Source organism: Zalophus californianus, chromosome 4, assembly GCF_009762305.2.
Source record: "Zalophus californianus isolate mZalCal1 chromosome 4, mZalCal1.pri.v2, whole genome shotgun sequence".
NCBI classification, from domain to species: domain Eukaryota; kingdom Metazoa; phylum Chordata; class Mammalia; order Carnivora; family Otariidae; genus Zalophus; species Zalophus californianus.
The window spans coordinates 29,297,527-29,308,859 of NC_045598.1; the positions used below are offsets into that span (position 1 = coordinate 29,297,527).

Below are 11,333 nucleotides of genomic sequence, written 5' to 3' on the forward strand. Positions count from 1 at the left end.
TCCTACTCCCCGTGCTTGTGTTCCCTCTCTTGCTGTGTCTCTCTCTGTCAAATAAATAAACAAAATCTTTTTAAAAAATGGTACATCCAAGCAGCGAAATGCTATACAGCCATAAAAAAAAGAACGAATCAAGTTTCTAGGTACTGATATTAAAACATATATCCATATATTCAGACGGTCATAGTGGTGTTATTTATAATCAACAAAACTTTTGCAGCCCCAACACCCATTAACTGGTGAATGGTTAAACAAAACGTGGTATATCCATACAGTCGGCTATTATTCAGCAATAAAGGAATGCTACAGTATGGACAAACCATGAAAACATCATGCTAAGAAAAAGAAGCCCTACACAAAAAGTGACATAGGGTATATCGAGATGAAATGTCCAGAAAGGCAAATCTATGGAGACAGAAAGTAAATGAGTGGTTGGTTGTGGCTGAAAATGAGATTGGAAGTGACAGCAAATTTGGTGGTGATGGAAATGTTCTAAAATTGGATTGTGGAGATAGTTCTTCTGCAACTCTATTAAATTTGCTCAAAGTAATTGAGTTGTACACTCAAAGTGGGTGAATTTTATGGTATGTAACTTATCCCTCAATAAAGCTGTTAAAAAAATCTATATGAACTCAAAGGAAAGATGGCCACACAAAGTGAAAAAGATCTAGACGCATAATAATGTGTATAAAAATAGATGCACAAAGAGATTATTTCTGTGAGGATATCCAAGAAACAGTAAACAGTGGTTGTTTATGAGGAGATCCCTCAGAAGATCTGGCACAAGAGGGAAACTTTTCTTTGTGTATACCCAGCAAGAAAGGTTTTTTCCTTAACATATACCTATATTACTTTTGCATTTTATTTTATTTTTGTAAAGATCTATTTATTTATTTATTTGAGAGAGAGATAGGGCCAGAGAGCATAAGCAGAGGGAATGGCAGAGGGAGAGGGAGAAGCAGGCTCTGCACTGAGCAGGGAGCCCGACCCCAGGACCCTGGGATCATGACCTGAGCCAAAGGCAGCCACTTAACCATTTGAGCCACCTAGGCGTCCCACTTTTGCATTTTAAAAAATAAACTTAAAACTCAAAATGAAAATACATATATGCACATGCATGCTTAACAAAAAGAACCAGGAGGCTATAATATGTCAAGGAATTATTAGCGATTTACCTATTCTCTTTACTTTTTGTAATTCTCCAATTTTCCTACAATAAGAATGCATTGGTTTTTGTTTTTTAAAGTTTGAAAAATAACAAAGGGATAATGACTCTTGTCTTGCCTGCTCATGGGGTGTTGTGAGGGTTATATTTATACTTAAAAATGTAAGCAAGATTTCAACCTTAGATAGCACCCCTGGCAAAACTCACCAGAGGGCCCCAGTGTGTGTGTGTGTGTGTGTGTGTGTGTGTGTGTGTGTTTGGTAGGGTTTGGGATCTACCATATTTCATCAAATATGAGATGCCATCAAATGTTAACTCCACCATTATTTTATGTCCCACTAAGAAAGAAAGAAAAACTTATTAAACTATGTCATGTCTTCTATTATATAATGCAACTGGGTTTCCAAGATGTTAAATCTGAAAAATGTTTCTTTTGAAATCAGTGACACGGTAACTGTGTATCTCTTCCTCTTAGGGGAGTGGGCCACTTAAGCAAAACCTTTCGCCTCCCTTCCCCTAAAAACTTCTCCTTCTCCAGTCCCTCCAGCCAGTCACCCAAGTCCTGTCTTTTCCACCCTGATGCCACTGGCTTCTTTCTCTCTCTCCTCCACCAGTGCACCAGCTTCCAACAGAGCCTGTTCATCTTACCCCTGCAATCCATTATTCATGCTGTAGCCAGAGTGATCATCTTATGCCCCTGCTTGAACATTTCCACTGGCTGCTTTTCCCTCAGGGTGAGGTCTGTTTAACTTGGCATTTGATTTTTTTGTGACCTGGCCTCTGCCTGCCATTTTAGTCTCTTGGCACTTCCTCCAAATTAAGTTATCTGCTGCTTCCCCAAAGCGCCATATGTTTTTTCAGGCCTCCCGTTCTTTGCACCAGCTGTTTTCCATGCTTGGTCCACTCTTCCTCAACAAGTATTTATTGAACAAGTAGTAAGTGCTGGGAGCTGAGAATAGTAGAGTGAGCAAGGCAGGCGCAAGCGCAGTCCTCGTAGAAGCCGGTGGCAGAGACAAAAATGTAAACATGTAATTACTAATTATAAGCACACATGGTGGGTATTTGTAAAGGTTTGTTGAAAATGTCAACCACAGCCCCAGAAAGCTTAGGATTCGAATCGGGCCCGGGAGGCAGTCTGAAAGGAATCCACCCTGTGATTACCTAGGTGGCTTTGGGGAACTGACAAGTTGGGAGTCTCCACCTCTGTGAAATGGAAAAATGCGCGCCCATAGGATTTCTGGGAAGATTTAGTATGAGATACAGATGATCACGCGGGTCGGCCGGACCGAGGGCCCCTCCCTCAGGGGACGCGAGGGTCCACCCGCACCGTGGCGCCGGTCTCCCACCCCCAGAGGCGGCGGGCGGGCCCAAGAGGTTTGGAAGCAGCGCGCGCTAGCGCGCACCAGTGCGCCTCCGACCGTCGGGGGCCGAGGGCGGGGCTGGGGCAGCCGGCGTCGGACGCCGGCAGAGGGGAGCAGCGCTCCGCCCCATCTCCCCACTTTGGGGGACAGCCCCCCTCGCTCATTCCCGCCTCCGCCCCTGAATCACGGGAGGGCGGGGCCGTGACCCATTCATGCCGGGAATCGGATCCAGATGTTCCCGCGGCGCGTGCAGCTGCATCCTTGCCTTTTTTGGCAAAAAAACGTGCGGCCGCGAGCGGATCCCGGGCCGCCTCCGCTAATCCTCGGGAAGAGGGGGAAGGGGGCTGGGGGTCTGGGCCCAGACTGGGAATCCGCACCGGGTGCTCTGCGGGATTTGGGAAGGGCTGCTGAGGGAGCGAGGCGGTTTGTACTGGACCGGGGAACCCACTGCCAACTCCACTCCCGTCCGGGACCTCCCCCAAACCCCTCCCTCCCCCACCCGGAGGAAAAAGCCCTTCGCCAGCAGCGGGGAGGCTGGCGAAGCCTGAGAGGGACGGTAGCAGCGGCGGGGATCCCCGTTCTCCGGAGATTTCCCACCCCGTGGCCCAGCAGCTTCCTCCTTTGCCCTGCGCAGAGGAGGTCTGGAAGAGCCTGAGTCTCGCGGTCTGCGAGGGAACCTTCCTTCCCCCGCCACCCCCGCCACCCCCAGACAAATACACAGAGGCCTTCGCTTCCTCACACTGCTTTATTGCAGAACCTGGAAGGGGGGGTGGTGAACCAATCCCACCCCTCTGCCCATCTCTGGGCAAAAATGGAGCTCAAATGAAATGAGAAAACACTCGACAGACACGGACTGGGCAAAACCCTGTGCTCTAGGATCCCCTTAAACAGTGAACCCCTGATTCGCGGCCCAGAAAGCCCCAGCCCCGGGGATAGGGTGGGATGGGGGTGGGGAGGATCAAGCCTGAGGAGAGTCCACTTTGGAGGCACCCACAGAAGACCTAAGTTTCTGGAAAGAAGTCTAGATTGAAGGGGGCCTGGGTCTCAGAGTCCAGTTTGGAGGGTTGGGTCTAGAGCCTTGATTTGGGGAGAGGGCCTGGTCTGGGACCCAGACCATGAGGAGAGGGCTGAATTCTGGAGTCCAGGCTTGAATCATGGAGGCTCCATAAGGGTCCCGGTTGGGGGGCCCTGGATCAGGGAGTACTGGTTTGGGGATGCTGGAGCAGGGAAGCTGACTCCTGGAGCCCAGGAGGAGCCCCGGTTTAGGGAAGGGGCTGGGTCCCAAAGGTGGTGTGGAGCCGGGGCCTCAGTCCTGGAGCCCTGGTTTGGGAGGCCCTGGGCCCAGGAGTCCTGGCTCAGGGCCCTGCCTGGCTGCAGCCCTGACACAGCACTTGGTCTCCGTCGGGCACAAAGCCTTGGCCCACCAGGGAGGTAGAGCAGTGGGCGCAGGAGAAGCAGCTGTGGTGCCAGTGACGGTCTTCAAAGGACACATACTTGCCTCCACCGAGTCCTGGAGGGAGGCTGGAGGTTAGCTCTGTGGATCGGCTGCAGTCCTGTCCCTCAGCCTCGCCCAATACCAGATCCCATTCCCTTGCTTGCATCCTACCCGCCATGCTCTTTGACCCTTTGTCCCACCTGTGATGGGGCGCTTGCAGCTGCTGCACTTGGGTGCAAAGAGTTCTCCAAAACAGGCCACACAGTAGGGATCATCATCCCGGGAGGTGAACTGCTGCCCTGCTAGGGGCGTCTGGCACCCTGTGCAGACCAGGCATTCTCGATGCCAGGGCTGGTCACGGTAGGTCACGCCACCTTGTGTCAGCGTCTGTGGGGGCAGCATCGGTCAGCAGGAGGGGAGTGGCGAGCCCCACCCCAGCACGGAGCCTTGCTCACCCCCCACCCCACTGGCCCAGCCCCCACCTTGCTGCAGCGGGCGCAGCGAGGCGCGAACTTGTTCTCATAGCAGGGCACGCAGTAGTGAGCGCCCTTGTCGGGCACAAAGGAACGGGAGCCCAGCGGCTGTTCACAGCCGCTGCACAGGAAGCAGTGCTCATGCCATGTCTGGCCTCCGTATTCCAGCTTCCGGGACCCTGTGGGGAACAGGGGTCCCACTCAGAGGCTGTGTCCCAAGCTCCTGAGGGCCACCCTCTGCTAACCCCTGAGGAGAGTCCCTGCTGTTCCCAGAGCCTAAGCAGGGTGGCATCCACGCACATGGAGCAGGACACTTGCCACCTACATGGCACATGCGACCCTCCCCCCCCAACACCGCACATGCTATGCACATGGCTGGGCACATGCTAGGCCCCCATAATCTAGATGTGAGGATCTGACATTTGTGAAGTCCCCACATGTGCTAGATATGACTATGTCAGCATACACCAGGCCCCCATGTCGCAGGCATGATGACTCAGTTCACGCTAAGTCCTTCTACACCAGACATGATGGCTTTAGCCACACCCACAAAGACCCCCAACAGAGTTCTGATGACCAGGACCTGATGGATTCAGTACATGCGAAGCCTCGGTGTCTCCTGATCATGTCATTCTCCACCTGTCCTCAGCCCTCACATATCTATGAGGGATGCAGGTCACGACACATGTTAGGCCCTGTTGATCTGTCTCTACGTACACCAAGCCCCGATGCGCCAAGCATGACGGTCTCATTGGACTCCTCGCTCCAACACGTACCAAACACGCAGGTGTTCATGCATGCTGAGCCCCGGGGTGTGTCTGAAGCTTGTCAGTCTGCCCGTACATGGTAAGCCCACAGGTGCACACGCTAAACCCTCAGGAACATACCAAGCGGGTCCGTTCCTGCGCGTGCTAAGCGCTCATGCGTATACCTGGGTGTGCCAGTCCCCGCACACGCTAATATCCCAGGAGCATACAGGCAGGACCGATCCCGTATGCGCTCAAGTTCCCAAAAGATGCCGTGCGTGCAGGTCTTTACAACACTAAGCCTCCCTGGATGTACCGTACAGGTGCCCGTCCCTCGGCCGAGCACGAGCCTACGTCGGGGCGGCACGCGCACACGCACGGCGGCCCCGGGCACGTACCGGGCATGACGGTCTCGCCGCAGGCCGAGCACTGCGACGAGAAGGCGCTGCAGTAGCAGTCATTGCAGAGCAGCTCGCTGTCCTGGCAGGTGAAGGGCTCATCGGCCAGGGAGCGCTGGCAGCGGCAGCAGCGGAAGCAGCCCTCGTGGAAGTGGCGGTCTTCATAGAACAGCTCCTGCAGGGAGCATGGCAGGGGTGCTGGCAACTTTGCCCCTCCGCCCCAGCCTCCACCCACTCCTTGCCCGCTCTGGTCCAGCCCTTACCCTGGAGTCGTGCCCGATAAGCTGCTGGCACTCGGCACAGGTGTTGGCGAAGGTGCTGTCATAGCAGGGCACACAGTAGGGGCCGTTGTCCGTCTGGATGTATTTGCGGCCATACAGGGACTCGCTGCATTTTGCACAGTCAAAGGCCTCGCTCATGGTGGCTGTAAGTGAGCCCTGCCAGGCGCCAAAGGTTGGGCACGCGTCACCCAGAGGGGCTGTGGCTTAGCCCCTTGCAAAAGCTCTTTGCGTTAAAAGAAAGAGCAAGAGACCAGGCCTAAGAAATGCCAGGTCCAAACAGCAGATGAGGAAGGGGGTGCTTCTGGAAACCCAGGAGTCCCGCATGTTTATTTCTGTATTTAACAGCGTGTGGGGCGGGGGAGAAGGGGTCAGGAAAAAATCAGGAAGCAGAAGTTGTTTTCTTATCTGGGCCCTGGCAGATCTGGGGGGAGGGGGCTTTTCCTGGGTCAGTGACTCATTTCCTGCCCCAGCCTGCGTTTAGCTTCCACTGTCCCTACTGTCCCCAAGGGGACAAGAGCCAGGGCAGGGAGCCACCCCACTCTCTATCCCGAAGGAACAGCACTCCCACCCTCTCCTGACTCCCAGGAAGGGGCCCTAGAGATATGGAAAAAGGAACTTCTACCCAGAGCTCTTAGTGAGGAGTTTAGGGATGTGAATGGGCTGTGTCCGCCCTCTCCAGGTCCAGGAGCCAGTGGAATGTTAGAGGGATGGGCCCTGAATGGTGGAGATGGAAGTCACCTCGGGCCTCCGTCCGGACGTCTGTCCGTCCGTCCGTCTGTCCGGGAGAGTCAGCCCAAGCAAGGACTTCAGAGGCTCAGGCTAGGTTTAAGTAGGAAGGAAGTCCTGCAAGCTGGACACAGCCAAGCTTCCCCAGCTGGACCCTCTGTCCTCAGCCCCCTGCAGCCCCTGCTGGGTCTCTGGTCACACCAGCCTTGGCCTGCACAGCAGCTGTGGCAGCACAACAGCCAGATGTCAGGTTTGGCCAGCCACAGGGGCGAGAAAAGGGAACCGAGGTGAGATGCCTGGGGAGGGAGAGGGGAATTAAAGACGGAGATTACACAGCATGGCCCTCCAGGCATCACTCCTGGCCCATCTTTCCAGTCGCCTGGGTCATTATTTCCCTCCCCCTGCCTCTGGGAGAAACAGACTCTCCCCAGCTTTTCCGGTTTCTGAGGGTTTGGGGTAGGCGGCGTGGAGGGTGAGAGAGTGGGAGCCACAGAAGACATTTTCTCCCCAATCAGGCCCCCTCTTGGGTGGGGAGTCAGGCACAGGGGGGAGCCCTGAGGGCTGCTGCTGCAGACACCCAGCCCCCACCAAACCTCAGACACTTTCCATTTTCTCAGGAACAAAGCATGTTTGCGGGATGAGGTCATCCACACAGCTGCCTCTGGAACAGGAGCATGGGGAGTGGGGGGGGCAGGGAAGTGGGGTTCCCAGTCCCTTCTGCTGCTCCTGACTCCAGTCTCTAGCCCCAAATTCAGAGCTCCCCACCCCCAGCGTCCTCCATCATGAAGCCTGCTCTCTAAGGGCTGGGATCCCAGGCTGGGTGGAGAGGCACCACCAGGACTCAGAGGAAGGGGATGTTCTCACAGCTGCAGAGGAACCTGGAGAGGACAAAGGAACCCACCAACCCACTCCCCCCCACACACATACCCCCAGTAACTGGCAGTCCCCAGAGCCTGCCCAGGCTCGAGTTGAAGGAAAAGTGCTCCTTTTCTCAGCCACCCCCAGTGAGAAATTCTGGCCAAGAAACGTTGCTCTGGCTTGGAGTTCAGACTCCAGGCGCCAGCAAACGCCCCAAGCCTGGAGGGCCTGGCTCTTGAAGGGATGGTTTGTGAACTCAAAGCTGCCCCTCTGTACAGCGGGGGAAGATACGAAGTTCGGGGGAAGATAACGAAGTTCGTACCCCAGGCCAGGCCAGGAGGCCTCCAGGGGCTGGGGTCTTCAGAGAGGTGATTCTGGGGCAGGGCTATGCTGTAGGGTCGAGGGTAGCCCTCCTTCTTGGTCCGCTCCCCACCAGTCAGGCCTGGGTTTCCTCTGGCCCAACATCTGAGGGTTGCCTGGGCTGTCAGCCACTGGGCAGCAGGGGGCCGCACAGGTGGAGTGTGTGGCCATGGTGTGTCCGGGAGTGCCCCGAGTCTTGTCCTTCCTTCCTGGCTTGGCCCACAGCAGCCATCACCTTCCCAGTCCCAGGCTAGCCCTGAGACCACCCCCTGGGAGGCAGTCACCACTCTGAGACAGGGGCACCCCAAATAGGGTATGGGCATGGCTTCTGTTTCCTTCCCAGAATCCCCCAGTCCCCTAGTCTGTCCAGCTGGGCTCTAATGAGGACAGAGTGAAGGGCACTATCAAGGCCCACCTGTCCCTGCCCATCCCCCTCCCTCCCCACCTCCCTCCCACTTTCCCTGGCAGGGCTAGGGGACTGAAGAGAACCAGTCTTATATTCCTTCAAGGCTGGTGGGGTTGGGGGGGAGGTGCAGGGGAGACTGCCCAGTCTGCCAGATGGCTCTCAGCCCCTGCTCCCACCAATAAACACATACACACACACACTCCACCCCTACACCTGACCCAGACACACACATCTGGCACATCCCAGTGAACCTCCCAGAGCTCAGAATGGCCGAATAAATGGCTGCGACATGTGGAGTATAGAGGCCCAAATGTGGCATGTGGGTCTGAATCCTGACTTCTTCGCTTACTAGCTGGGTGATCTTGGGCAAGTCACTTAAGGTCCCTGGGCCTGTTTTCTTATCTAAGCCTACCTCCTACTCCTGGGGTGGTCAGGCTGAAATGCTGGTGCTTGGAAAGCACCTGGCAGAAAGTGAGTAGTCAGTAAATGGTAGTCGTCGGCATTTTTATTATTAGCCCCTCGCTCACACAGGGGTCAGACATGTTTCTGAGCCAGGCCTGGGTCAGGGAGCTGGCCTGGGTTTTGACCTGGACATTCTCGGGGTAGACCCAGGGATAGAACAAAGAGGGACCCCCACCTCCCGCCAGTTCTGCTGGGAAGTGAAAGTGAAGTGCAAACGCTCAGGCCATGGGGCTGGCTGAGGAGATCAGTGGGGCCAGCCTGACCCCAGGGAGACCCCTCACACAGGTACACAGGTTCACACACCTGCATGCTGCCCTGCCTCTCATGAAGTGCGATCCCATCCACCATCTCACCAGATCTCACAAAAGGCAGGCAGGTTAGGCTATCATTCCCATTTTACAGTTGAGCACAGAAACCAGGAACAAGCCAGGCCCAAGGTCACTCAAGTCTCAGAGAGACCAGGTTCTCTGCTTTCTAGCCTGGAGCCCTTTCCTGTTTTTCTCCCAAAAAATGCTGCAGTGGCGATAAAGGGGGCGGTCAACACTTAAGAGCAGGGGTACAGGAGATACGCGGTGACGTCACTAGCAGAGGAGTCTCACTCTTCTCCCCCAGCTGCTAACCCTGCTGTTGGAAGACACCCAGAAGCCTTTCCAACTATCCATGCCAACCGCTCAACTCCTTTGCCCCCCTCCACCCTGCACTGTCCAGGAGGACCCTGGCCAGGCCCCACAGCTGTGAGTCAGGATCAGATCAGACCCCTCCCCCAGCTCCCAGGAATTGACAGGAGATTTAAGGGGAGAAACCTAACTCCCCCCACCCCCCACCTCCTGCTATCAGGCACCAACCCCAAACTCTCCCTTCTCCCCTTCCCTCCCTCCATGGGGCCTGGGAGTCAGAGCAGTTTAGGGGCAGGGGGGTGGGAAGCAGGATCCAGCAGCTGCCTGGGGGACAGGAGAGGAACAGTTCATTCACCCTGGGTCCCCCAGGGCTGAAGCAGCGAGTCCAAGATTTGAGTTTAAAAATAAGTTGGGGCTGTCTTGGTATATGCCTGGGGCTCCTTTTTGATCTCGGTCTGTCTCAGGTCCTCTGCCTCACAGGGACCTGGCTGGCCCACATCCTTGCTTCCCAGTCTTTCAGGCCTGAGCCTTTCCAGGTCTGTCTGGGAAGCTGTCAGTGCGCCTCCATCAAAGCCAGCTCTGCCCCACTCAGCGTGTCTGTCTCTGCACACTTCAGCTGTCTTTATGTTTTGCGTGTATCTCTGGCTGGTTATCTCCCAACGGCCCCCCTCTGCGGATTTCTACCTCTGTACACCCAAATCTTGGTATCTGAGTGTCTCCAAGGGGTTCCCACCCTTTCTCTCTCTTAGCACCTCTGTTCCTGAGTGTCTGCCTCCAGTTTCTGGACGGCTCTATAGGCCTCACAGAGACTGATCTATCACGAGGCTAACGAAGCTTAGGCTTCAGGGCCCCTCACTTGCCCAGGACCCTGCAAAGCCCCGAGAAGGGCGTTACAACGTGTTCACTGGGGTCAATGTATGCTTCTCCTTCAAATGCTTCGCTCCACAAAACCTGGGTCGGTCCCTATGCCTCGTGTCTGCCTCTCGGTGACTCTACGGCCAACTTTCGGTCCCTTCCTCGGGTATCCCTGCAGCCTCCTGTCTAAGCCTGTCGCTTGTGTCCCAGTCTTGGTCTCGCTCCACCGGCCTTTCTGGGAGCCTCAGTTTCTCGAATCCTCCCGGTCCCTCGCTCGACTCTGGCTTCTCCGTTTCAAACTTGGCCCCCTCCCCCGCTCAAATCTCGGAGTAGCCCCCGCCCCTCCGGGCGGCCAGGATCGGTGCGATCCGGGGGGCGCCCTCCGGGGCTCAGCGCACCCCGCGCCGCCCGCTCCCAGCGCGCCCCGGGTCATCGCGGCCGGACCCGAGTGGGGAGCAGGGGGCGCCGGCCGGGGCCGGGAGCCGGGATTCGGAGCCGGGTTCGGCGGGGAGCTCACCTCGAAGCGGGCGGCGGGAGCGGGGAAGCCGGGCCGCGCGTCCCTCGGCGGCTTGTACCTGCGGGCCGGGCAGAGCGGGGGCCGAGCGAGCTCCGCAAGGCTGCCGGCTGCACACGGACTGTGTGGGCGAGTGGGAGCGCGGCCCCAACCCCTCCCCGAGGAAGTGCGCGCGGGCCCGCCCCGCCCGGACCCCGCCCCCGGCCGCCCCTGCCCGCGGGGTGCGGACCCCGCCCCGGCCCCGCATCCCGCAGGCGGGGGGGGCCAGACCCCGCCCACACCTCCTCCGTGGGCTGGAGCCCGCTCCAGGCCCCCTCGGCCGGCGCAGTCTAACCCGGCTCTCTCAACCTTCCCGGGCGGCCAGGACCCCGCCCCCGTCCCCTCCTCGCTTTCCCGGTCCTCTCCCCCTGCCTTCCCCCCCCTACTCCCACCGGCAGCCAGCGGGAGACTGCTGTACTCCATCTCAAGCGAGGGGTACAGAACCCAGCCAACCAAGGTCCCTTGGGGGACCAAGAGTCCTCATGGCCTCTTCGTGTCTCTCCCCCCCCCTTCCAGCTTACCCCCGGGGGTCACACCTAGACCGAGTTTGTAAAAGAGGACTTAATCAAGCCTGGAGGAGGGGGTGGTTTAGATTCTGCTGTCCCGGCCCTGTCAGTGGGAACCAAGCTTGGTGTTCTCT

At 56.8% G+C, this 11,333-nt stretch overlaps 1 protein-coding gene across 1 annotated transcript; it reads right to left on the reverse strand.

Moving 5' to 3' along the window:
* Positions 1-3,233: 3,233 nt before the first annotated feature.
* Positions 3,234-10,835, reverse strand: FHL3 (four and a half LIM domains 3). The gene is made up of 6 exons (XM_027583747.2): positions 10,658-10,835; positions 5,839-6,012; positions 5,576-5,750; positions 4,441-4,610; positions 4,159-4,345; positions 3,234-4,033 (listed from the first exon to the last, which is right to left on the reverse strand). Exons 2-6 carry the CDS (start codon positions 5,992-5,994, stop codon positions 3,879-3,881), a joined length of 843 nt encoding a protein of 280 aa, XP_027439548.1. The 5' UTR covers positions 5,995-6,012; positions 10,658-10,835; the 3' UTR covers positions 3,234-3,878.
* Positions 10,836-11,333: the final 498 nt, after the last annotated feature.

What these genes read in the sequence shown, in the direction of transcription:
- FHL3 (XM_027583747.2), bottom strand. Translation starts at nt 5,994, where the DNA reads ATGAGCGAGGCCTTTGACTGTGCAAAATGCAGCGAGTCCCTGTATGGC. An exon ending in TTATCGGGCACGACTCCAGG is followed by an intron (nt 5,751 to 5,838) that starts GTAAGGGCTGGA and finishes TGCTCCCTGCAG; the next exon opens with GAGCTGTTCTATGAAGACCG. An exon ending in CGGCGAGACCGTCATGCCCG is followed by an intron (nt 4,611 to 5,575) that starts GTACGTGCCCGG and finishes TGTTCCCCACAG; the next exon opens with GGTCCCGGAAGCTGGAATAC.